This window comes from Orbicella faveolata, unplaced genomic scaffold, assembly GCF_042242905.1.
Source record: "Orbicella faveolata isolate gen_17 unplaced genomic scaffold, um_ofav_v1 contig_36, whole genome shotgun sequence".
Taxonomy (NCBI): domain Eukaryota; kingdom Metazoa; phylum Cnidaria; class Anthozoa; order Scleractinia; family Merulinidae; genus Orbicella; species Orbicella faveolata.
The window spans coordinates 2,010,574-2,037,211 of record NW_028301565.1 but is presented as its reverse complement, the minus strand read 5'-3'; the positions used below and the strand labels follow the sequence as shown (position 1 = coordinate 2,037,211).

Below are 26,638 nucleotides of genomic sequence, written 5' to 3'. Positions count from 1 at the left end.
GTGCAGTCCCTCCGGCCTGCTCTCACTTTTTTTCACTGAAGTTCCCGACCACATTGAAAGCCACACACTGTAAACCAAAAGCTTTCAATGTACTCAAACTGAGGAGAGAGATTGCCAGCTATACAAAAGTTATACACAGCACTGCACGCAAGCTTTAAGGTATTATTGTTGCGTTATTCTCTTTTATTTTGGAGGTCTGGTAAAGATGATACATTAAAGCGGCGACGAAAAGGTGGGCAAAAAAAACCTAAAAACCTAGCAACATTACAATTATTGCATATTTCTTAGATGTTTTGATACAGCAAATAGCGAGTGTATTGTTTAAATGATGTACCAGGCGAAAGCGCACTATGAGTCCAACCTGTGGTGTGAGGGATGAAAATCTGCTTTCAAGAAGTAATTAAAAAGAGAAACCTGTAGAAGATTCGAGGCACTAAAAGCGAAAAGAACTTGGGAATGGGATCCCGTTCAAGCCTAATTTTTCTTTCTTTTTTTTTTTTTTCAGGCTTTAATTTCACAACAGCTTAAGTTGTGTGCATAACTGCGACGATCAATCGTGTCCGGCAGATTATTGAGAAACCTGACAAAGAGAAGATTTTGATGTAAATGAATATTCTGCAACCAGTGTTATGATCCGTAATGAATTTTTTTGCAGAAATTTTCTTAAGCTTCTCTTTGTTTTGTTCAGATTAAGCACGCAAGCCATGAATTAATTCATTAAGGAAAGTCAGCCAAAGCATCCCTCGTGCTTTTGTTTTCAAAGGGGGACGTACGGGGTCACACAGGGTCAAAGTGAGGGTACTCACCCGATTGTCATGTCGTCTTCGCCACTTGTTGCGGGTTGTTTGCTTTAAAAAGGCTTACAAAATGGGTGGTCACGGGCACCCTAGTACCCCCCCCCCTCTCCCCCTAGCTAAGTCCCTGGCGTCTGCGTTGATGTTCAGACCGAAGGTAGCTGGACAGATGGTTCAGCTGGCAATACCTAACACGACTGATCGAAATTTGTATTGTATTTTCCTGTTTATAGTAGTACCTTTTACATTTTTCTTTTTTTAGATAACTTTGGATTTCTTAAAAGAGGTTCAAGACTATTTTTGAGCCATTTTGGTGGTTCACTTGCGCTTTGCAAAAAAAAAACCCCCTAAAATCCAAGATGGGGGATCAACGATAGTGAGTGTTCAGAGATAATGTTCGCTTCACGATGAAAACAAGAGGTCACCCCTTCCTTGAGAACAAACTCATTAAAATCAGTATACCACCATATTCTATGGGTAAACAACTCGGAAAAGTCGATAGATAGAAAGTAATGTTACGTTTATATTTATCCTCTGCAGAAAACAAGACAAACTTCCTTTGGTGAAATACATTTGCAAGACTGATAAATTTTGCCTACGTCATATACTTCTAATATTCCTTGCGTCTCTATTCGGTAACTCAGCAATCATTCACATTATACGAACAGTTAACTCCATGAATAACACTACCAATTATCTGATATTAACTGGCAAGCATGTTCTGATCACCTGGTTTGCCTTTCATTGATAGTAGAAGTCTACTTACTGCACCCTACATGTTCCAGAACCAACGATAGATTGTAGTTAAGACTTCAAAAGAAATTGTGGGTCATATTGCATATATGTTCTTTGTATCGGGCACGTATATTCTACTAGTCTTTTAGTCAGTTTCGATCTTGGCGGCAATTGCTGTTGACCGTTTTTATTTGGTAACTCGAGCTCTGCGAACCTCACTTAAAGCTCAACATTCAAAGAAAATAACAATGTTGCTGTGGACTGGTCTATTTTCACCTCAAAGGATTCTTCGTTTGGCTTGCTACCCCGCCCCCACCTCTCGTGCTTTCGGACTCGCCATCACTTCGTTTGCTCTTTCTTTTGCGTGCGTTGAAAAATGGAGAGGTTGTGAACAGTCTAGGATAAGGCCAATGGGTCGTATTATCAATGCGACTGTCCATAATTCGTGAACAACATTTACGATTAGTACACTAACGCTGAAAATTGTTGCCCCTGTTGTTAATAGCAGTCCTGGGGCCTGTTTCTCGAAAGCTCCCGCAAATACCGGGCCCGATAACTTACCGGGTCTTTCGAGAAACAGGCCCCAGTACACAATATTGCATGCCTCAAACTCTGGTCACGTGAGGTACCAGGAGAAAGAACCAATCAGAGTCAAGAACTGGTGCATGGAAGCGAAGAAGACAGCAGCAGGATGATGATAATTGATGATGGTTGCTATAGTAGTGCAGTTATATGTAGTGCGCTGGTTTACTTTCTTTACACTGATTACGTAATACGTTGCAGGTTTTGGCGTGCCTATCGACAATAATTTACTTGTTATCAATAAAGCAATGTAATAGGTTGTTTTTGGTTATCAGCCTCCCTAACTACCTTGATCGCGTTGCTGGCCAAGTTCTTTTTATGACGTGTCTATGGCCGAAACGAAGAAAACAGGCAAAGGAATTCAATTTACCAAACTAAGTCTAGAAAACGTTTCAGGTTGTCCTTCAGTAGCATGTTAATTAAATGAACGATTCGATTGAAGCCTTGAGCTACAGTATTTCTGTTTTTTATTCCAAGCTTCCGCCGATCTACAACATAGTCAGGCAATGCTCAAGACTCAAGGCCTCAATCGATCAAATCGTCCATTATTTGCAGAAACTTTGTATTAGATTACCAAGCATGCGGTCATCTTATGAACTGGATCTTGAGCAAGCAAGCACAGTTTTATGTATATTTTTACTCATTTATTTTTCATTAACAAAAGACTTACTAATGACCTCTGCTCCTAGCATGTAAATAATTCTATTTTACAATGAATTTATTTCGTTGAAATAAGCATCAATATGACGCGGAAATCTCCTATACACCTAATACAGTTTTAGGATTTTTTAAGGCAGTTACATGGCCTTATAAAAATTGTCTCTTCTTTTTTCTACTCCATCGTCTTCAGCATCTCACAGAGCCTTCCTCGCTTGCCACGCGTGCGTAATACTTCATTCCAACGAGGAAAGATTGCGTGACACATTTCTAACCTGCGACATAGTTAATAGATAGGGACTGTCATGAGGCCCGGCAAACATAGGGGGAAACAAAGATACCAAGATTTATGCTGAAAAAAAAAAAAAAAAAAAAAAAGAAAGAAAGAAAGAAAGAAGAAGAAGAAGAAAGAAAAAGAAAAAAAGATTTATGCCGGAAGGCCCACGACCGTGTTTTGCGTTCATATACTATATATGAATTATGTAACCAAAACGTTCCTATTGGTTAGTTCCTCGGTCAGAAGTGAACAACCATCGAGTTTTGTGCACGGCTACACCCAAAAAATGGAACAAAAAACATACAACAAAGAACGTTGTTGGTCTCATAACCTTCCCCCTCTATTAACTGTGCCTACGATCAGACCTTGGCGTTCTTATCATTACTTTTTTTCTTTTTTTTTTTTTTTTTGCGGCTGTCCTATCTCCGTGACAAATAAAATCGCCTGATCGCAAATTTAAACTTGGTTGACGTTGGTCTCGTACTCAGACCTCCTGCGCAGTGAGGAGATCTGAGTACAGGACTAGACTGCGATTATATACACTGATGTGAAGTATTTCTATGCACATGATATAAAACAATAACCCTAATAAAAAATAAACTCTGTGCCGGATTATCCAGCAGTAACGTTAGAAGGTCATTCAAAAATAATTGGAGCGAAAAATAACAAAAGCAGCGTGACATCACTGGAAATACTAAGTGTGATGCGTGATAAAGGTTTTAGAAAACGCGAGTATATTAGGAGAACTGTAACGTATGCATTCCGATTTTTTCAAGCTAACTTTTGTGTCTGCGATGATGATCTTCATCACGGACAGGGTCGTCTACTTCTACTCGTAACTGGTTGATTTTAATCTGGTATAGTTATATTCTCGATCGAGGATAAGCATTTCTGGCCACTATGGCGAGATACAAATGCATCATATCTCAAATCTGGGTTAGATTCTTAAAAGCACAATTTTTTAACAGCCAAAAGCGTAAATCTCGTCGCAGAATGCCCCAGGTCACCATGGGCCTGCGTGGAACTTCAGAATTCCATGGAACAGGCTTTATAATGGGGCCTTACAAAAGAACTACGTCTTTCCAGAAGACGAAGAAGTAAACTAAAAAAGCCAAAGCCCATGTTATGAGAGTTGGTTGCTGCCAACGAACTGCACCTAAGATCAAAGGTAAAACACACCAGTTAGAAAGGTATTTAGTATTAACTTGGAATATCTGCTACCCATGAAGTGTCTGTTTATTCCAGATCGTCAAATGGGCGGTTGTTGCGAGAAAAATAACTAAGACCATTAAGTAATCGATGGAAAAACTGAATTGAGCTGTGTAACTAAGAACCTGGACATATTCCTTATACTGAAGAAAAGAAAAGAAAAGAAAAGAAAAGAAAAGAAATGGTAGTTCTTTATCAGAAGACATCTTCGAGAAGTTTAGAAGGACGATGTAGAGTGTTTTCATTCCGTGACAAAGTTGATAATCAGTACAATAAAGTGTCGTTGTTACATGATAAAAACAGAAAAAGAGAAGACAATCAAAGGAAACAGTTCAACGAAAAACGAGAAAATCAGGCAGTACACCTGGAGAGTAAACCTTCGACTTGTTACGTAGTAGGTATTTTCTCAACCAGACTGTGTTCGGTTACGCTCAAGAACTAGCGAAAAACGCTTCCGTTGTACGACAATACCCAACATTGAAGAAAAGGAACATGGCCTGCAATTGTTCTAAGTCGACGACCACTTACTATTTCCAATAATGATATCTGTGGTTTCATCGTATGCTACAGTGGGTTTAGGTTTGCGGCACTTTAAGCAAAGCTTTGAACAACAAGACGGGTTGCATTCTGGTTTGTCCAGCGGCTCCTCTACATAGGTCCCACGTGTGCCATTGCTGATAAACCATTCTGAAAAGGCTTTGTACGGTGTCTTTCCTACAACGAGTTGAAAAGTGTTGAATGATTAAAGAAAGAATACCTTTCTCTTTTACCAGTCTCTGCGACCTTGAAATGACGATCAAATATCCGTTTCCGTATTCTGTCGCTTTATTTCCCTTACAATACAAAATAAGGGGTTGGAGAGGGGGAGCAGAACAGAACTACCCCGTGAGATGGGTTCTTAGCTAAAACACTGGCTTTATCAACCTGCACTCTTTACTTTTCACTGCGGTCCTTTGTAAGCCCTGCTTATTTCGAGAACCTGGCAAAACACTGGGAGAGCATACTACCAAAGGTAGCATGAACGAGATCAGCAACTTCTGTAGCTAATTCAATTATGTGTAGTAGGTTTGCCAGCCTTGACGATGTTGCTTTACTTATTACCCAGTCCGTAACTTACCTCCTATTTCACAACTCAATGTCTGGTCCGTGTTAGTAAGATTGTCGCTAGAGAATGCGTGCATGAAACAGGCGGGTGAAAAAACACCATCCTTCTGGCTGTTGATAACCTACAGCGTGACAAGAAATTAAAGTTAGTGACACATGTGGTTGACGAGAGAAAAGGCTGGGGTCGAGTCTTCTCCAGGATCCCGAGTGATTGCCTCGTGTATAGCCGGTCTTTGGGGCTGGGCTGATGTCAGCGTTTGGCAACTTAGACGACGAACGACACCGTATCTACATTTCTCTTTTTCCCAAAAGGGCACGGTAACGAATGTTACATTATCTGATTGGTTCTTAGCGCGGTCGGGAGTTTCCTATCTCTGACTACGGTCACTGCAAACGCACGCGCGATGGTAAGGTAGACATCACCATCGCTTCACACCCAAGGCAAGGCAACCCATTTTCATTTTCCCACTCCAACCGAAACAAACTAAGTAACTACCTACCCGTCTCAGCGACCTGTGCGTGTTCTTCCCAAACTTGCCCAGGTATTCAGCTTCACTCGGTAGTTCTGGTGGAAGTCTCATTGTGGGAAATTTGGAATGGACAAGTTCTTGTAATTGGTACGAGTCCCACTGGGCCACAAACACGTACACTGGGGCAGACAGGTGTTTGAAAACTACACGGAAGCAAAGGATCGGAAGACTTTAGTTCTCAATGAATGGAACGAATTTTCACACTTACTTATTTTTACATGAAGGTTACTCGACACTTGGGGTGCGTTTCTTTAAGAAAATCCAAGATTGGATTCTTAAATCCGAATTCTTTACTAAACAGATCAATCCAAGATCTCTCGGATCGTTGTGCGTCAAAGGAACCGAAGAACCCTTGCCCAGAGTGGATTCTTCGGTTCCTTTGACGCACCATGATCCGAGAGATCTTGGATTGATCTGTTTAGTAAAGAAACGCAAAATCCGTTTTCGGATTTAAGAATCCAATCTTGGATTTTCTTCAAGAAACGCGCCCTTGGTTGCTGTTGTTTTTTTTTTTAATCTTCAAGTAAAGAGGAAGAAAGAAATTTGGTATGCAGACACCGCGAATATGTCAGAGGATTAGATACTTTCACTTATTCGTGCACTACCAAAGGCGGATCTAGGGGAGGGGCCCCGGGGCCCGGCCCCTCCCCTTTATTTTGGGTAACAAAAAAAGAGAAAAATCGCAGAAGGAAGAAAAGCCGGCACGGCAAGCAACCCCACCACCACCCCCGCTAGCTCAAAGTCTGGTTCCGCCACTGATTACAACATCGGAGCGCTTGCTGCAAGCACCCGAAGCTTTTAATTATACGTAATACAAGTCCAAATTAAATTTATATGTAAAACAGTGTCACCCAAACCACAAACTGAAAGCTAACCGCAAGCAAATCCGAGTGGAACTAGCCGCAAGCAAATTGGGGTGGAACTAACCGCAAGCAAACTTGAGTAGAGCTAACCGCAAGCAAACTGGAGACGCGTTAACCTTTGTTAATTTAGAGTATAAAAAGTCACAAAATGTGACGAATTCGAAATGTCTAACTTGGTTAACTTGTTATGTAAGTATTTCCGAAAGTGTCACTGGTTTTTACCATGTTTTCTTGACAAAAACATTCACGATCGAGCGAAAAGAGTTTACATTTAGGAAGGCTGCATGCAAGAAAAGGAACGCAACACGTAAACGTTGTTCTTCGAAAAGGAAACGATATGGCAATATTTTCGGAACTGTTTACATCACCAGTCAGGAAAGGCGAGGGCCTAAGGACGAATGTGGTAAACGGGTTTTTTTTTTCCCCGCCATTCCCGCCCGCGGATTGCGTTTCCCGCCAAATCTCTACTCGAAGGGAAGCGTATTCGAAGGAGGGTAAAGGAAGAAGCATTCTACGAAAGCAATTTTGCGTGGCGCGAAGAGCGTTTAGAATTGTTTGTTGCATAGTTAAGGGGATATCAAAGCTGCTTTAAAAAACTGAGTAGTTATGCAAACAATGAATCTTCAGAATGGGTATTCAGGCCAGGTAAGATGCAGACTTACAGTGGGCAGACAGACTTGATTTAAGCGAGCTGAAACCATAAGGCAAGGTCATTAAGCTGACATACCTTGAAGCTTGTATTTTTCTACAGTATGTTTTGGTTTGTTTTGTTCGGAAAACAGAGTAAAGCCTGAAAAATTGCATTCTTCTTCTATGGATTCAAGCTGACTGTAGAATGGCGAATGGTCGCAAAACATAAGCTTATGATCAAATCATTACTGAGGAAAAGCGTGCATTTACCCTACCCGCAGTATATTGCCGTTTTTCAGCGTTTTTGTGGCCCAAAATGGGGGATCTACCTCCCATTTGAAGTTACACTAAGCATTTATGTACATGTATACAAGAGCAAAAATAATGTCCTTCAAATCACCCAGTTCTATCAGTGCTACAGGCATTTGGAATTCTACGAATATTTCTGCGAATTACTTGTCCTCAAGATTTTCCTCCTTGGGGAAAGTTCTGAAGGTTACGCCACCCCACTTTCAACAATACCCTGTGGGGCCTTGGTCTAACTAGGGGAATTGTACTGTAAGCCAATAATTTCTGTTGTACACAAAAAGAAAATCAGAGTGCTTACAAGAGAGGTTTGATACCTAATTCTCCATACAGACAAGCTTCTGCCTTGGGCATGTTTGCCCGACATGATTCATCAACAAATCCATCCCACAACTCATGAAACATCTACAAAACAAACGAGCCTTGGTCAACTTTAACTTGCATTTAACTGCTAAAGAACAAAAACTTGTCATTTATAATTCTCTTCATATCATGTCACCCTGAGCCCTAGCCTGAATGTCAACCTTGGACTTCAAGCAGGCAACTGGTATTAGCATTTATTTACAACTTTCCAACAGAGGGATTGCTTAACAGTTTAAACGATTGATCAAAAGAATTATAATTCTGCTGTAGTTCCTTTTTAAAATCAACCGTTACATGTATGTGACATCCATGCGGTACTTACGTAGCTTAATACTTTAAAGAAATATGGCGGCCCTGCGTTAGCTGTTTCACCAAAGTTAGGATACAAAGTAAACCATCCACCATCGTTATATCCTCGAATCTGTAATAGAATTCACACGATCAATGCTGGAGCCACATGAGGTCTCACTACTCACTGATGTTTTCATTTTTGATTTTCTTTTATTTCTTTCTTCTTTTAGAGAAGAGAGGGAAGGGAGGTTAAAAGTGATGTATCAAATGCTTTAAATGTCTCCCCCACCCTCTGTAGTTTAATTTTGTCACCTGTTTACCGAACAATGGAATGGGAACTGTTTTATGGCTCAGTTAATAGCATAATTGACGAGTTGTAAAGTATATAACTTAAATAAGGAGTTGTAAAGCATGTCACAATTCAGCCACTTCGAGGGCTACAATGATGTTACTCGATAAAGCTATCTATCTCAACTAATGGACACAATAAATTTTCAAATTAAAGAAAAATAGTTCATATACAGTGTGATCGTCCGGGTGAGGGTAGTTCTGAAAAGAACTGTTGTTGGTGACTGACGTTTCGACAACATGAGCGGAAGTCATCTTCACAGTCAAGTGAATAGTGTTTGTCAGTCGACATCGACTGAAAAACACTGTTCACTTGACCCTGAAGATGATTTCTGCTCAGGCTGTCAAAAAGTTAGTCACCAACAACAGTTCTTTTCAGAACTACCTTCACCCGGACAATCACACTATACGAACTACTGATACTTCTGGGTTCAAACCATTTACTATGTAAAGGAAAATAATAGGCAATGATATACAGGGAGTCACGTGCATCTTTTTTTCTATACCACTATAACCTGAGAGCCTAGAACACTACTAAGTACATGGTACAGGAAAAAATAATCTTCATTTAAGTCAATCAATCAAGCTATTAATAGTAGCAAACATAAAATCAGAAAAAAATTGACTGTATTGCTGTTATTGAGTACCTATTAACCAAGAGGAGGCCTTTATGGGAAAATCTCAAACCTCTGCCTAGCCATATTGACCTCGCTATTGCTTGGTCAATACAACAAGGTCCCAGTTTGAGATTTTCCCCTAAAGACCTCCTCTCAGTTAATAAGTAGTTAATAACAGCAATACATTCCATTCATTTATTATTTATTTTTTCTGATTTTTTGTTTGCTACTATTAATTGATTGATTGATTGATTGATTGATTGATTGATTGCTTGATTGACTGATTGATTGACTGACAGACTGACTGACTGACTGACTGACTGACCGACTTAACTGTAGATTCATTTTTCCTGTAGTAGTGTTCTAGGCTCTTAAGGTTCAAAGGTTTAAAGTTCAAGGTTAATAAGTTGTTTGTTACAAGTATATGGCTTTTTGCTTTGCTTTAGCGTTAGCCAATTAGAGCTTGTGTTATATCAGCTACAAACACAAGCCATATAATAATATCAGATAACTTTGCTTTCATACCTCAGCATGTTTTACAAGCTCTTGAATAAAGTCAATATTTGCCAACATGCCCAGCCCACCAGAAGATGCTCCACCAAACAGAATCTGTGGGAACAGTCATGACCAAGAACATCAATGGTATGTGAGAAAAGAGTCCATGTTTCATTCGCCTTACCTTGTTAGTCACAGCCATACCAGGCATGAAATGTACCAGTCATTTTTAGAACAGCATGCAATACCTGTATACGGTGGTACCACATGTATGTCCCCTGTTTTATTACACATGTATTTAGCAGATTAAAGCATAGACTCTCAGAGAAGTCTTTCACCTTGTTTATTCATTACCCACTGGACAAAGGACTTTTCATACATGTACTTGATTGCCGGCAATTTCAGCAATCCAAAAATGGGTCACTGTGCTTCGACCAATCAGAGATGCCATGAATATCCCTTGGGGACAGCACTGTCAATGAAATGTGACTTGCAGTTGAATTTAATACAATTAAAAGCGATTAAGAAGCCTTACAGGCAATGGGTTATTCTATTACTATATTGCATGACTAACAGCACAAGATAGAAGAGATAAGTTTGTTTCTGCGCCAAAAAGCTTGACTTTAGAGCTGGCTCCACATGCTTTGATTGTTTAAATTGAGAGAATATCTACAATAGCAATGTCGTTGTCTTGGTGCAAATGGTTCCGCTGCTTTTGCTCATGGTCCTCATGAAAGATCAGGTCTTGAACTTTAAATTCCCGTGACATTTCAAAGTCTAACATAGGAGGTTGTTCAGAACAACAGTTGCATCCTCAATTCAAGTCAAAGATTCGCAAAGGTAATCTGACACACCAGTTGCAAGTCTTGCCACTCCTCACTGGCACGAAACACAAATGAAAACTCTTCAAAAGAGACAAGTAGACCTCGCTCGCAGCTAGCTTCATTCGCTTAGCTATTCTACCCTGAAACTCATGATGTTACCTTATGGCAAGTCTAATGAGAACATCCAATAACTAGCCTCAGTTAATCAGACTGCTTTACTACTCATCCTAAATTTGCAAAGTATGGTTTTGTTAACGATTCTGCTGATTCTTTTTCATTATAGTAATAAAGTTGTATAATAAATCTCTTATCAGCTTGCTTGAACCCCAGTAAAAGAATATTGGCCCTTACCTAATTCAATATTTTGAAGCAGAATTTCAAATAACTGATCAGAATAAATTTTGTCAATTTAACCCTTTACCCCCTAAGAGTGCAAATTGGCACACAAGGTCATAACTTTGTGAATATTTGATAGATTTCTATGAATTTTTGCCATGAAAATTGTCTTGTGAAGATCTACTCATTGAAGTCATAAAATTTTGACCCCCTCCCATCCCAGACATGGTTGACCACCCCCAGAAGTTTTTAGTTCCTTTTTTGGGATGCAAATGGAATGCAAGACTTGTTTCATATCAAGCTATGTACTAAGAGCTGCTAAATAAGCTATAGTTTAGGGGTATAGCTAATATAGTGGAAGATTGATACATTTTTGAAAATGTTTATTGTCCCATTTTAAAGCAATTTCTCTCAAAATGTCTACCTCCTTCAAGGCTGCTGATGGCAATTCTTAAATAAGCTGATTAGTGGCTTTCAAATGGCATATTGTACACAGGTTGAGTGTCTTTATTTGGCGATTTGGGAAAAACTGCCGTTCGCCTAAGGGGGTAAAGGGTTAAGTGGCAGGGGGCTCCCATGGACAGCCATGCAGTATATGCAGCTTCTTTCAACACATTATAGGAATAACTCACTACCACAAGATTTTTGTTTTAAAATTTACAACTTCTTTGAGGACTTTCCAGGCAAGAATTTACTTTCCAGGCAAGAATTGTTTCTTGTCACAAACACTTACGAGATTTTCTTTCCAAGATTTTCTTTCTCGATGGAATTCTTTTCAGGATTCAACAAGAAGAATTTTTTTTCTTGGTTGGATCACAGCATGGGCTGCATTTTCTGAGTGATTCTCGCCAGGATCACTGGCATTTTTTTCCCCAGGCAGAATGCAAACAGAAAAACTGCCACCCACTCCAAGATCCTGACAGAAATAAGAATTTGTGGTAGGATCCTGGATAGCTACAATGTACTTTGCGTAAGTAAGTATTTTCTGTCTGGAATTTGCCACTGACAAAGTTGTCAGGACTTTAAGCTGATATGCATGTATATTCAGTCCAAACTGAGAGTGTGGTTTAATTTTGTTATTATACCTATCACAATAATACTACAATTTCCTCTGTTATATAAACAATTAACAGCAACATGTGGGTTGAGTATACATAATTATAAGCTCATACCCGCGTTACACATAACTACTTTTGAGTCACTCATGGATATTTCATTAGCTACCAATGTACATTTGTACATGCATCATGAATCAAGCTGTTAACAGTGGATCAAGTCCAAAGGCAAACGAAAAGCACGGGAAGAAAATTATCGCAGTTGTATCACTATTATAAAACTCTAACTGTACCTTGGTGTCTGAGCTGTCTATCTTGTAGTCTTCAATGAGCTGTAAAAATACAGCTTTGACTATAAAATGTCCAAACATATTCATGTTGTGTGGATTCTTGTCCTTTCCTTTTCTACCAACAAACACGTCTCCACTGAAAAACCAGGAAGACCATTCTTTAGACATTTAATTCTTCTACCTTATACATACACCAACAAGAACCATTGATATCAGAGTAATCATCATTTTGAGCTATTCCTCACCCTTGGCCTCACGTGCACTCTAATCAGTCAGTGTAAAACCTAGACTGTGGACTGCAGACTGCAGACTGGAAATAAAAAAAGACTGATGGGAAAATGCAGACTGCAGACTGTAGACATGTGTTACCATTTCCATCATTGAGAGCTACTGTAAACAGGCTAAATGGAGTGTCATTTAGGCTAACCTGGGTGATATTCAGGCTAACCAGAGTGCAGACTTTCACGAGTTTTATAAACCTGTGAGCCAGCGAGCCATGCGAGCCAAAGGGCGAGCCAGTGCGAGCCATGCAAGCCATGCCATGTGTTAAGATTTTTTATTTGTTACATTTATATTTACATGAGAACAAGAAAAAGAGCAATGGAACAAAATGAATAAGATCGCAATATTAAATTCGTGCAATATTAAATTCTAAGGGAAGAGACGACCACATGCAGCAGTCAGCCAACCAACAAAGTTTTGATAACACGGAGTTGCCCTGAAGTACTGTTCTCTTTTTTCTTGAATGATTTTCAATGTGGATATCAATGAATGACAGGTGCCAATGGATACCATTCACCTACCAATTCGAGTAGCGGTGGGGCGGTGGAGCCGTACGTTTCTCTCAGAAAATTTTCTTTACTTTAGTCTTGGACCTTAATAAATTTTTGACGCATTGTTTTTATTTTTTGTGGATCCAGGGCGATTTGAATAGACAAAATTTTCTCCAAAAAACAAAAATGTGAAACAAAGAAAAAAATTCATCACGCTCAGGGCAGCCATTACTATGACGCAAGACTTGGCATGATGTACAGATGTTTAGCGCATTTTTCATATTTGCCGCACCAGCAATAGTTCTGGTAACCGAAGCGAGATTAGGATTTTCTTTTGGGAATATTTCAATTGTAAGCACTTTTGTAGCTAAATTTAAAATTAATTTCCCAGGGAAAGAGAGAGTACCCTGGGAGCGAGGTTGTACTCATCCCCAGGGTCACTTCCGCTTCCAAGATGGTGGGCGGACGGTTTAACGTGATAGTTTAGTGATAGTCGGGCGCAAGATCTATGTTTCTTGGTGAAAAGTCGACGACCTCCCAGACCAACTGAAAAAAAAATACTCGCAAAAATGGCTCGCATGACTTGCATGACTCGCATGACTCGCATGACTCACATGACTTGCATGACTCGCATGGCTCACACCGTGGCTCGCATGGCTCGCTGGCTCGCAGATTTAGCAGACCCAACTTTCACTGCTATTAGTTTGAATAATCCTGTCTACGATCAGGACTTGATATTGAAAATAACACCATGTACACTCAAAAAGTCTGCAGTCTGCATGTGAGTTTGTCAGTCTGTGTTTTACACTGACTGTCTCTCTAATTCACCGTACCTGCAATATGGCACAAATACTTTGTTCCATGAAGAAAACATAGGATTCTCAGCTGGGTCATCAGAGGCTACAAATGTGCCTGTAAGGAAATCACTGTAGTTTTTCGAAGAGCCCAAGGGACCTTTAGATCTATCTAGGCACGAGTCGTATGTCCCACATGACCCTCCTGCTTGCAACTGTACAACCCAGTGCTTAGAATCTGGCCTACGACTCAGGTAAAATACAGCTTCTGAACCATCTGAAATGAACAATGGTCGATATTACACTCACCTGGTCAATACACAGGGATGTAGCCAAGAGAAAAATTATTAGCTGGCTTATTATCAATCCAAATGGCTTTTCATGTACTTGCACCTCAAAATTTACCCGAAAAAAGGAGTATTCCATATGTATCTGTATACAAACTGTACTTTCACAAACTTTCTGCATATATTGAAGTGGGTGTGTTTGAAACACAAAATGGCAAAATGGCTTTATGGTTAGCCTAAATAGCCCTCCAGTTAGCCTTAACAGTGCTCAGGTTAGTCTAAATACCCTGACTCTACAGTGGTTAGCTATCAGTATTCATAAGGGTTGACCCTTACAGACACCCATACCCCATATTAGCTCTTACTCGTAGTCCCATTTCATCATTTCGTCATTTTGCGTTTCAAACATACTGAAGTATTATAAAGTCCCTGTTATACAGCCTTAAATTGTTGTGGTAAAAACGGATAATTCCCTTCAGCCTCAAATGTCCATGTATAATTTTACATCAAAGGATCATTTAATGCTACGGAGACAGGTGTCTGGGAAAAAAATAAAATAAAAATCACATTAGGCAAAACATTTTGTTGCTTTCAAAATTTTGCTAATCCTGCTAATAATTTTGCCGCAACCACAACCATACTATAAGCTGTTAATTTAGCTGTAGGGTTTCAAGTATGTCCTGATAATTGCAAGTAAATTGAATCAGCAATATCTTGTCAACATCGGTCAGCAGTCTGGCAACCTTCTGGCATCAAAAAAGCTGACTGAATTTCCAGATTTGAATATATGACCCACAAACAAATCCACGACTTTTCAAGCTGTTTTAATAATGACTGGTTGTCTGTAATAAACGATTTAACCAGCCCTACTCACAAAAAGGGGCTAAAAAATTCTCCACTTGAACTGCAATTTCACACAAATGGCAAGACACTGATATGCAAAATTGCAATGATAACATAAGCTTGTTTACACGACTGTTCAGTAAAAAATCCATTAAGCCAAATAGCCGCAAATTGAAAACACAAGTTTAAAATGCTTAAAACCATCAAAGCACAAATTCCGACAATTTGCAACTTTCTCGACAGACAATCAGAGACAATGGCCATTCGCGGCGATGGGGTTTTGAAAACACAGGATGTGTCGGAAATAGGAGTGATCTGGTAATACGTCCACGCACAAATTAAGTGATTGTTTGGCCAAATCCTCTAAAGAAAAGAAACACCGAGGCACAACGAGACAAAACATACGGATGTTTCGCATCTTCAAAGTTGCGCCGCACACGCATAAATTAACAAATAACAAACAGGTCATCTGGAAATCCAAGCGATTGACATTCTCGACGGCATTGAAGCGTTAAATCTACAAATTAGTTCAGGGAATGCGCAAGATTGCTCGCTAATGCCTGTGAATAGGCTCGACCCAACGCACGCAATGAATGTGATACATTTTATCATTAGCGTAGATGTCAAACCACGGATACGGTGTCCCCAAAGCACTTGCCATTCACGATCAAAACAATTTACTTTTCCATTCAATATTCTGTTATTGCTCCGCCGCAAAAAACACAGAATCAGTCCCTCGAGGCATTCTCACTTTAAAACGTTCTCAAAACTATCTAGAGGCGAGGTTTTCATTGCAACAATGCTAGAAAAAAAAAAAAGACCGAAACCAATGGATTAAATGCACAATCGACATTTTCAACGATCCAAAAGTTGAAATGCGACCCCGGGTGAAAGATCAGCAAGCGCGCACGTACTGAGTCAGCTGCGCAATTCAAATAAATAACTCTAAATCCACCACAATAACATAACTCATTTATCAATCTTACCTAGGCATAAGGCATTCCTATTCTTGGCATCTCGAATGGCTATCCGCTTAAGATTGTACCTGTACTTCCCCCGGGGTCGCAGTCGGCTCAACTCCCGGCGCGCTCGACGCTGAGTATTTGGTAAACTGTCTCTCAAGCTGTTGAGTTTCAAGGGTCTCCCGTAAGGCTGAACACGGCTTACAGATCCAAAATCTTGCCACCCTCCGACGCAGCAAATAATCGCCAACCAAAGAGGAAACAACAGCCTTTCGCACAGCATCGTCGAAATCACGTTTTGAAGGTGAAATCACAGTCAGTTTGTGTTGCGCGAAGCAGACCTTGCCGCTGCCTTTGAGGCGAAGAAGACCTTTTCTTTTAGCCTTTGTGGGTTCTTTGTTGCTAATCGCCGATTCGTAACGTCTCCACGGAAGGATTTCTGCGGTTTTCAAGAGGTTTAACAGCAAGGTTAAGAGATTTAGAACACCAAATCAATTTTGAGAGTGCTTTAAGTCTGCATAACATTTGTGACAATAAGCGGGTTTGCTCTCCACCACACGTGCGATTCATTTAGCGCAATACAGTGTTTCGCATCGCTTTTATCCGTTTCGTGCGCACAGAGAAACAGTGGACAAAGTCACGACATCAAAACACCCTCTGACATATTTGCGAGCTTCCACCAAGAACAGAAATGAAATCTAAGCCACGCAGTTTCTCCATAAGTGATTGCACATGTTTCATAAAACTGTAAACACAAGTAGGAAAGGCTTTCAAAGCGTGACGTCAGCCGGCTTCATTTAATTGCTAATTATTATCCATTGTCGATAATAATAGATAATTGCCAATGAGAGAACACGACACATCGCCAAACAACACCTGAGAGGTTTACAATACTTTGTCGCCCAGATTTGTCGGTTTAATGTAATATGACAAAATACTTGCGGAGAATTATGCGAGTGTCTCGCCGCGATCGTCGAGTGCCCAATTTATAGCGCACGCGTGGGGCACGAAACAGTTATGAACGAAATGGTAAAAATCAAAGAACGCGAAACTGAAAAAAAAGAAAAAAAAAAGAAAAAGAAAAAGAAAAGGAGAAAAAAAGTAGCACTGATTCTATGATCTTCCATGGGATGCATTGCAATCATTAGTTCATGAAATAAATGGTAAAATTTGATACGCATCGCATATCTGTAATTTTGTCTGTTTTCGGTTTTGTTTACTCGTTTGTTTAATTTGCTTGGTCGTTCGCTGTTGTTTTTTTAGATCTTTTTCTTTTCTGCTTGTTTGTTCGTTTATTTGTTTGTTCTTTAGTAATTTTTGTTTACTGACCAACTTCACCCCATGTCACTCGAAATTATAATACTTTTAGAAACACTATATCTAAACCTGAAGGACTCTTCGAAAAAAATCTTGAGCTTTTAAAATTCAAACCTTCCCTTGCTAAATTCTTTGTTTTTGTTTTTCTTTTGTTTTTTTTTTTCGGTGTGCGTGTTCTGACGACTTTTGACTCTGTCCGGCCGTGATGAATGGGGCCAAAGCAATTTCAACAGGACTCTCTCCCTCTTCATGTTTGATGAAGTGCCAGTTTCCCGAACTGAGCACTCGGAAAAATCAAACAAGCTTCGCGATTGGAGAAAATATCAAACAGAACCATCAAAAATTATAGCATGATTAAAACACTTCTTGTCACTGTTTCGTTTACTTTCAATTTTTTCTCTTTTGTTTAGATCGATTTCAGCTGCCCCGTGCACTTCCCAGCCAATTGCAGATTTTGTTTCTTTTCTTTTCTTTTCTTTTCTTTTCTTTCTTTCTTTCTTTCTTTCTTTCTTTCTTTCTTTCTTTCTTTCTTTCTTTCTTTCTTTCTTTCTTTCTTTCTTTCTTTCTTTCTTTCCCAATTTTTTCCAAATGGTCGGCCTTGAACACTCGGCTCATTGTTGTGCAACCATGATGTCTTGTCCGCCGTGGCTCATATAAATAGTGGACTATTCTGATGCAGTTAACAGCAAAGGCACTCTCTAGCTCAGTACTCTAGCTTGTTCGTTTAAGCTCGTGATGTGAATTCCACAAGAGTCAAGATTGAATAGTTTTCAAGTTGTGGCTCAGATCAGTAAGCATGGTGACAAAATAAAGCCGGGTTTGAGACAGTTTTTCACTTGATGACTCACGTAATGTTTTATAATGATACATGTTAAAATTGTAATGTAAACCAAGATAAAGATTGTTTCTTTTTTGCTTTACCAGATTTTCTTAAATGTGCTTATACATGAACAATAACAGCCGGGACAAAGAATGGATTTGGAGCGTATAATATGAGTCTGCTGGTTTACTGTCGACTGCCCGACTTTGGACAGGGAGCTCTTACTTGAAAAATCGAAGTGTGTCAAAGATGGATTTCTAGCCCCTACTGGGTTCCAAGGGCTCTTACCGATGTAAAGCTTTTGTCAAAAATACCTCAAACTGAGTGGTAATTACAGACGCATGTAGGAGATTCAATTCTCACCTTTGTAGATCTCTATCTCCCACAAAGCAGTAATTTTCACGCAAAACTAACTTCGGAGTTCCAGTAGCTAAATTCTGCCATCGCTTTATCCAAATTGACGAAAGACTTCTGTTCGCCAAATACTCCTGTCCTTTTTGTCCAGAAAGTTCTAAACTCCACCCAGAAACATCCAGTCGACTTTAGCATGTTTTATTCTGTTTTGAGGAGACAGTCGGCGCCATGTTCGACAAGAACTTAAACAAATGTTTGCCGTAAGAGCAACGTTTCTATTGGCCGCAGAGCTCGTGCATAATCAAGTGTACGTATTCCTTACAAAGCGAGCACCCTGCCTTGCCGTTACCATATAACTGCTCTTATTAACAACTCTTTACCGTATACCCCATGCATCTTGAATTTTCATTAAGAGAAAGTATTTCACGCGTTTCCCTGAGTTAATTTACGCCCGCCGAAAAACAATCATGTTTTATGTGGGGCAATTCGATGAATTCCATATGTGTGCCTCAGTACATAAAAGATTAATTTCAGTTCCTGTGCGTAGTTTAAACATAAGGCAGCTGTTACAATTGAACTGATTTGTCAAAGCTTACGAGAAATCGGAACTATTGGCAGGATTTTTCTGTAAAACTTCAACACATTTTGAGGGTGGTTTAGAAAATCGACACCTGGTCAGTTCACTTTCCCAGTACCCCTTCAACATTTTCGACAGACGAAAACTTTAAAGAGTTTACTAGCGGTCAGCTCAGTTCAAGGGCTGTCATCTTTTATTCTTTTCTGTCTTTAATTTGTTTTTCGTGTGTTATGAATTTGTTGTCTAACTTGTTCTGATCTTCTCCTCTGTCAGTTCAATGTCAGCTGCAAAATAGTTTAATTTCTTTTTTCCTAGTTTAATAGCGCTAGCTCTTAGCCGAAAAGAGTCGGGATCCGTTCATTGAGCTTTTTACCTTGTGTTACTGGTTGCTCTTTATCTAATCTGCTTTCAATTCAAAGAAAATTAATGTTCGTCGTCACGAAAATAAACAAATAAAATTGACGGAACTTCGATGAAAAGAAAAAAAAACCGAAACAAAATTTTTGCCAATGAATAAACAATTAATTAAGTGGCAGCTTTGACATGGCTCCTTGATTGCCGCGAATACAAAACAAGTCGTATTACTTTTGTTCCTACAAACAATCCTGTTGCCTATTTTATAGGTTTTAAAGCTAAGAATGTCAGTCGAGACGCTTGAGCGTTTTGAGCGCTCAAGGCGATCGACATCACGTCTGATAAGAGAGTTAACAGGTCACTCGGAAGCTGCTAGTACAAAGCGAATGAAGTGATTTGGCCGGCAATCATTCAAACCTTGGGTTCATCAGTATGCATCGATCGGTCAAATCGACTGACATCGAATACACGAAGACTGAAATAGACAAGAGTTTCACACCGTTGAATATGAGGAGAACTAACCTACTGACGCGACGTTAGCGCCGAAAATTTTTGCCCAAGTGTAGTTAAAGTACTTTAGACGCTGACCGCGAGCGCATTGTCAGATTTTGTCGTGGAGCGAATTTCAATGTCGGCGAATATAATTGGAAATTCAGATCCTTTCTTTGTTAGAACAAAGAAATCGCTGTTTGGTCGTTGAAAACCTTCAATCGCATGCAATTGGTTTCAAAACCATTTAGTACCGCACTTGAACCACTTACCTACAATTCTCGAATCCACTGCGTGACTTTCAATATCGGAAATAATAGCACTTTAGTGACACACTTGTATGGAGAGCATTGTTTTCGCTTATTCTTCACGTTTGTTGCTCCCGGCGAAACGCCAGACTTGTCCACAGCGTCAAGTCAAACGAACTCTGAGCTTCAATGTCGCTCTGAATCGTTATCGCTCGGTCAAAGCAAACATTCAAATGCAAATCGAGTAAACACACTACATATGAGTGTGTTGGAAAGCTATTCATATTTCATTGGTTCGCGGGCTTCTTTGCCCTCGGGTCAAGGTATTCTAGTAATTACAAAAAGAAAAAAAAAAAGATCTTTAAAAAAGCTAGTCCAGGGGGAAGCGGAAAGTACCTATTAAAAACGCAGAAACATAGGTCCTCAATCAGAAGAATGCTTTCAGAAACTTTAGCACCAGCTGATCCGCTTTTAAACACGATCCTTTTTACTCGCCGAAAACAGAAACCTGAAGCCTCTGTTTCTATTACAGTTTATAAGTTTGAAAACAAATAATGGCAAAAAACACATTCAAGTGAAGTAGACCGTTATCTTATTGAATCTCTGCGGGGAGTGGAGGAAAACGCATACTTTTTAGTAAAAAAATTAATCATACTTATAAAAACATTTGTATGAATTTTTTTGTAATGTCAAAGAATTGTTTCCCGTGAAACCGCAAGTCAACAGAAAATCATTGATTGATGATACCAAAGATTCTTTTCTCTACCTTCTAATACGTTATCTTTTGTTTGGGTTCACAGTTCCATCGCTTTAGAACAATGTAATTTCCGCAAGTATAGTTTTTGATATAACACCTCTATTTCATTTTGTCCTCGCAGGCAGTTTGTTATTTTTGTTAGTTTATTAAAAAGCACGGAAGTCGACTGGCGCGATTAATTGCATGTCTGCCTCCCATATTGGAAAAATATTAATAAAAACCATACAAAGTACGCGCGGTTGGTTAGAATTAAAAACATAATTAGGATACCCGATAACGTGAAATGGGCAAGGTCACGCTATTTTGGATACATGCAAGATTCTGCTTAGTCTTATTTCTTCTTCTTTTTTTTTTTTTCGCCTAGAACGTCTAGAGCAGCATAGCTTGAATGCTTTCAAATCATACAAAATATGAATTAACGTAACGCTGAAACTGCACAGGATTGATACTCCAATCGTAAATAGCTTATCTTGATATCTTTACACAAAACAACTTTTATCAGAAATCTATCCTTTTCTTTATTTATATACGATACACGGCCACGCTTCACTTCGACCGGTGGGATAGTTGAACTTCGTTGTCAAGTCTGGAGCGCGGAAGATAGGAGCAGTATCTCCAAAAAATCGTCCGACTTAGTCAGACCGTGAGACAGAGAGGACGATAAACTAAACTGAATAATAAGAGCGATTTCCAATAAAGATTAGCTTATGATCGTCCTAGGCCTGTAACTGCCGATGGCTTTTATCGTGAAATCATTACTGAATAGTGACCAATAGTCCAGGACTCCATATGTTCGCAGGGAATAATTCCACTACTCGTACCAATAGCTGGTTTTCACATGACGTCACTAAAATTCGAACTACAAAACTATTGATCTTCCTGAGATTTTACTTAAATGATGTATAAGAGCAGCTGAAAACTAATATTCATACCAATTTTCCCTTCGAATGAGTTCTTGGTTTTGTGATACACTACGCTTGAATTTCTAAGCGTTTACGTGACGCGGCATTTACATGACGGCCTAGGGAGCTGTCATGATGGTTAAAAAAGTGACTTATTTCGGGGAACTTGGCTATCTGAACAGTTCATGTCTTAGAAAAAGTATTATTTTAATGTTTTAGAGTTCCTCGAGGGATAAATTCACGCCTTTGTAGCAAAACTCATTGACAGATGTTTCTGTTAGTTTCCGGTCGCCATGTTGGTGCCCATACGGATGGGCACCAGCATGGCGTCTCCATACAAATCTCTATAAATTTTGGGTAAAAAATTTCTCCGCGTATCTCGCATAAGAAAAATTGCTGTGACCAGAATTTTGGCGAGAGTCTTTGCATATTTACCTTCTTTCATTTCCCAGATTCTTTATTTTGGTCTATTTTGAATTGCGTGACACTGAAAACCAGCAATAACACAGGGAAGAGGGGGCGCGGGGTAGGGGGTGGGGGGGTGTATCGCAGAAGGGCGAACTGTCTAAATGTCAGCTTTCCAAGTTGCTTTACTCTATTTCATTGACAGGCACACGAAGATAAGACCCGTATAATGGTTCCGAAGGATCAAAGTGCGATCATTGACCAACCCCTCCCCAACCCCCTCCTTCCCACAAGACATTTATCAATAAAAACTCAGCAAGTTGCACAGGCCCCATGGTAGGGTGAGCCTGAGCATACAAAACACCGCATGGTGGGGCTTGGAGACTAGGGTAAAATTAGGCCCCATCTACGAGAAAGCTTATTTTATATCAAGTATTTCAGGTTGTGTATGCCTCTTAAATATGACGATTTATCATATGAGCAGCACGACCCCGCGCGCTAGTTCCCCAGAAAACCTTAAGAAAAAAAGGTTCAGTGTGAGGGCCGTACGCATCGAAGTGATAGGGCCGGAAAATTGCAGACGGCCCTACTAGAAACGCGAACGGCCTCTCATAATCGATGCGAGTTAAAATCAACTACGGAAAGAATTTAGTTTCTGAAAGTTTTGATTTCTTGAAATAAATGATCAAAGTGAACATTATGACAGCGAATTTTACAATCCTAGCGAACTGTTCGATGCAGAACTATTCAGTTACTGCCGGTTACTGGCAGCTTACCCCAAAAGCACAGAGAGAAAGTCTACGCTCCTCACAAATAAAGAGCAAAAGTGTTCATACGATAAAATGCTCATTGACTGAGTGAGGCTGGTGGGGAAAATATTTGGAACTCAGTCAGGACGTACGCCTCTCGCTGTTCTGGGTCCTTACGTTCAGAACTCGAGCCAAATATTTTCTCCTGTGGCTTTCAATAAGCACATAGTCACATTTTCTCTAAATATAACATTTGAAAACCCTGAACACTTGTAATAAACGATTTTTCGGAATTTAACCCCATCTAGCTGTGTGCAAAATTCAAGGAATACACAGTAGCCTTTCTTCACATAGTATATGTTGTAAAAGCCAAAACAACAGTTCTTTATGTCTCTGTCAATTCCAAGCCCACCCGTGACTCCCTCCGGGCATTTGACATTTTGTTTTCGGAAGGTTGCAAGTGACCCACCGGGCAGCGGGTAGACGCTGGTGCATACAAAGCCCCCACGGTGGGGCCCTGAGTAAAGTGCAAATGCCTCATCCATGAGATAGCGTCAATATTTCATAGCAATATTGCCGTGTACTTGTGAGCGCTATTATAATGTGACAAAAAATTCTATTTGGTAAATAGCTTGTTAAAGTTTGATCATGATGACTGTTATTCCTGTACTCATTTTTTTTCTATAAAGCGTATAAGAATTTGATTCAAACATTTTCAAAAATAATGCACACCGATCTCCGCAAAGACAACAACAAACTCGCAAAGACGATGGTTGCAGAGAAAACTCATTGAGAGAAGACTTATCACTGTAAACAAAAATACGATCTGTTTTTATTTATAAAAATGTCAATGACCTACCTTCAAAGGTTTCTAGTAAACCTTCCAGCTCCTTTTGACTTAACCAACGACCCAAACCATACTCGCTCTCGCGTAGATTCTCTCGCACGCGGATGACCAACATTGATTTGAGGCTGGTGGTGGGGCACGAGCTAGTTTTCAATGGGTTAAATCTCAGCAAAAGAATTTACAAGTACGTTCTTTACTTCGGGTACCCCACGGTGGGGACCTCCAACCTGCGAAATACTCGTCAAATGCCCGGAGGCATGGGCGGGCTTGGAATTGACAGAGCCATTACAGTCAGAAAAGGAGAACAAGTATAGATAAAATATAGATAAAATATAGATAAATTTTAGAAGGTTTCAGGGTTTTGTCTCTGTAGAAAAGCTGAATCGCCATCTGTAGGCACTTTTGTGTTCGCATGTAACAAAATAACGTAATATCAAAATATAATCTGTAAAAAAGCACTATTGACCATTGTTTTGGTCAAAACTGTAGTTCATTCCACAGGGCAAAGTCCAATTCACGCGCTATGGGCCTTTGAAAGTTAGCTCTTGGCGTAAATGCTATAAAACAGAAAATTGAAAGGTTGTGACTGCAATCGTTTTTAAATACACTGTGTCTATCTAGATATCCGTGGAACTATATGTGTTTAGATATTCCGTGGAAATTCTTTGAGAGTTTCTGACTGCCAGGTATCCATTTATAAAAAAAAAAAAAAACGCTTCCCTGTTGCCAGGTATCAAGATACAACGTTCTTAGAACTGTTGGCTGTAGAGCTATAAAGCAGCTTATTCGATATTCAACGGCCAATTAAAAATAGATATAAATTTAAGAAGAACATCGTTCGTAATAGCCCTGCCAGGTGGCTTATTTTTTGAACAACAGCGCCCGTGAAGTGTCGAAAACTCGAGATTTTATAGTATGCTCAAGCTCGAAAATGTCCTCTGCTACAAAACCAAAACTTGAAATAGCTTGACATTTCTAAACCGAACAAAGATCAACTGTTCTAAGGAGGTCTGAATGAGTTAATCCGTTGAAACTCTATATAAGAATTTCAGACTGCCGGGTATCTAGTTTTGTAAAAACTGACCTCCCGGCTGCCGAGCATCTGCCTGGCGAGCAGAGCCTCTTTCATCTCTCTTTTAAGCGGAGAGGAGACGGAAAAAACTTTTGTACCTTTACCTTTGTACCTTTCTTTGCTTTGTATCCGTTTACTCGGTACAAAGCATATGTACCGTACGAAAAGGCTCTCCTTGCAAGATGCCGAATATCTAGACACAATGATAAAAAAACAAAAGAAAAAAAAAAAAAAAAAATAGTCTGTGTGACTTTTTGTTCTGTTCTTTTTTTGTTTTTGTTTGTTTTTGTTTTTTTCCCTTTTGTTGAAAGTTGGGGGAGTCAGGACGGGGAATGAGATTTTGCTAAATAATCTATCTCACGTGCGGCACGAGAACTAGACATTGACCCTTAACATGACCTTTTACCTACTAACTCTCTCTGTCAGGATTACTCTGAATTTAGCGATTTTGATCTCTTGCAGTTCTCTTGTGAAGGCAATTTCGCAACGATAGTGGTAGTTTCCTTTATAGCGTTTCAGGACATTACTACATAGCTGCAGCCTGACATCATATCTTACTAAGTGACAAGAATGACTTAACGAAACGCTTAGCTACGTTAGAACGCATATCTAAAACGCGGATCAGTCCCGTTCAGCCTGTTTATTTTCCTAATCGAAGAGATTTCCCTTCTTGTTATCCAATGCAATCAGAAACAAGTACGAATTTGTGCAAACACTCACGAGTACTCCGAGAACAGCCACCAGAGCAACTTTATAGCAACTTCGACGGAAATCTAGGGCTAGGACAGCGACTGGTACTGTTGTTCACAGTCGAAATGATAAACTCAACGTTGAAAATACTTGTAATTTTTGATACTTGTAATTTTTTTGTAATTTTAAGAAACTTCAATACAATTAGCCCGCGTAGCTGGAGGGATTTCCCACGTGAGTGTTTTTGTCGCGGCGGTGGAGACGCCGGGAACGCGAGCAGGGAAGCCGTGAGGGGATTTGTGAGGAGTCGGCTTCGCCGCTCACGAATTTCTCCACGATATAACTCAGTTTTTATTTCCGTGCGGAAATATAATGACGTATTCGCTACCAAAAATGAATTGCCTGCGAATCCCATCAATACAGGCTAATTCACTCTCGCGCATTTCATTTTCTCGCGCAAATAAAATTCTGTTTCCTCGCGGAAATACAACAACGGAAATCACTTGCTCGCGAATCCCGCGTGCTACACGGGCTATATATAACAAAGCTTATCTCTCATCCTGTTAGTAAGGCAGAGGCTGCGTTCGAAGTCAACAAAGAAAATTGTTTAATTAAACTAACGGGTCCGTTTACTCAAGTTATGCTGCAATCGATGCTGCATTGGTGGGAGACGAAGAATGTTAAGAAGTAAACCGGATTAGAACCAACGTCTCAGCAACTCAGTTTGATCATGCTGAGGCTAACAAATTGCTGCTCTTGTAATCACCACATACAAATTCTTGATAATCATTTCATGTCAAACAGACTTCCAATACGGCGCAAAGTTTCTTAAATCGCTTTCTTGCACGTGCAACTTCTATCGTGGCTTTGAAATGGCCTTTTTAACCTTTTCCAAAACTACAGTTGATAATTCCTTTTCATGCTCTTTTTCATAGGTATAGCTCTTTCCAGAAATTTAGTACTTAAGACTTTTTTTAACGGTTTGTACCTACCCCAGCCAAGGAAATCTCCAGGATGGACGAGATCTTTTAGTTCGTAGAAAATAAATCATCGCGAACTGGGGGCCGAGATGCAGCTAAACAGGCATATTAA

The 26,638-nt window shown here is 39.7% G+C and overlaps 1 protein-coding gene across 4 annotated transcripts; it reads right to left on the bottom strand.

Moving 5' to 3' along the window:
- Nucleotides 1-507: 507 nt before the first annotated feature.
- Nucleotides 508-26,638, bottom strand: LOC110044795 (uncharacterized). 4 transcript variants are annotated; one of them, XM_089274709.1, is made up of 11 exons: nucleotides 26,539-26,638; nucleotides 15,990-16,404; nucleotides 13,913-14,150; nucleotides 12,310-12,442; nucleotides 9,832-9,915; nucleotides 8,373-8,471; nucleotides 8,005-8,092; nucleotides 5,859-6,031; nucleotides 5,372-5,480; nucleotides 4,783-4,968; nucleotides 508-4,201 (listed from the first exon to the last, which is right to left on the bottom strand). In XM_089274709.1, exons 2-11 carry the CDS (start codon nucleotides 16,246-16,248, stop codon nucleotides 4,107-4,109), a joined length of 1,464 nt encoding a protein of 487 aa, XP_089130835.1. In that variant the 5' UTR covers nucleotides 16,249-16,404; nucleotides 26,539-26,638; the 3' UTR covers nucleotides 508-4,106. The 4 variants fall into 4 exon arrangements, with proteins under 4 accessions (XP_089130835.1, XP_089130834.1, XP_089130836.1 ...); XM_089274708.1 differs by lacking the exon at nucleotides 26,539-26,638 and adding an exon at nucleotides 20,149-20,583; XM_089274710.1 differs by lacking the exon at nucleotides 26,539-26,638 and adding an exon at nucleotides 18,466-20,104.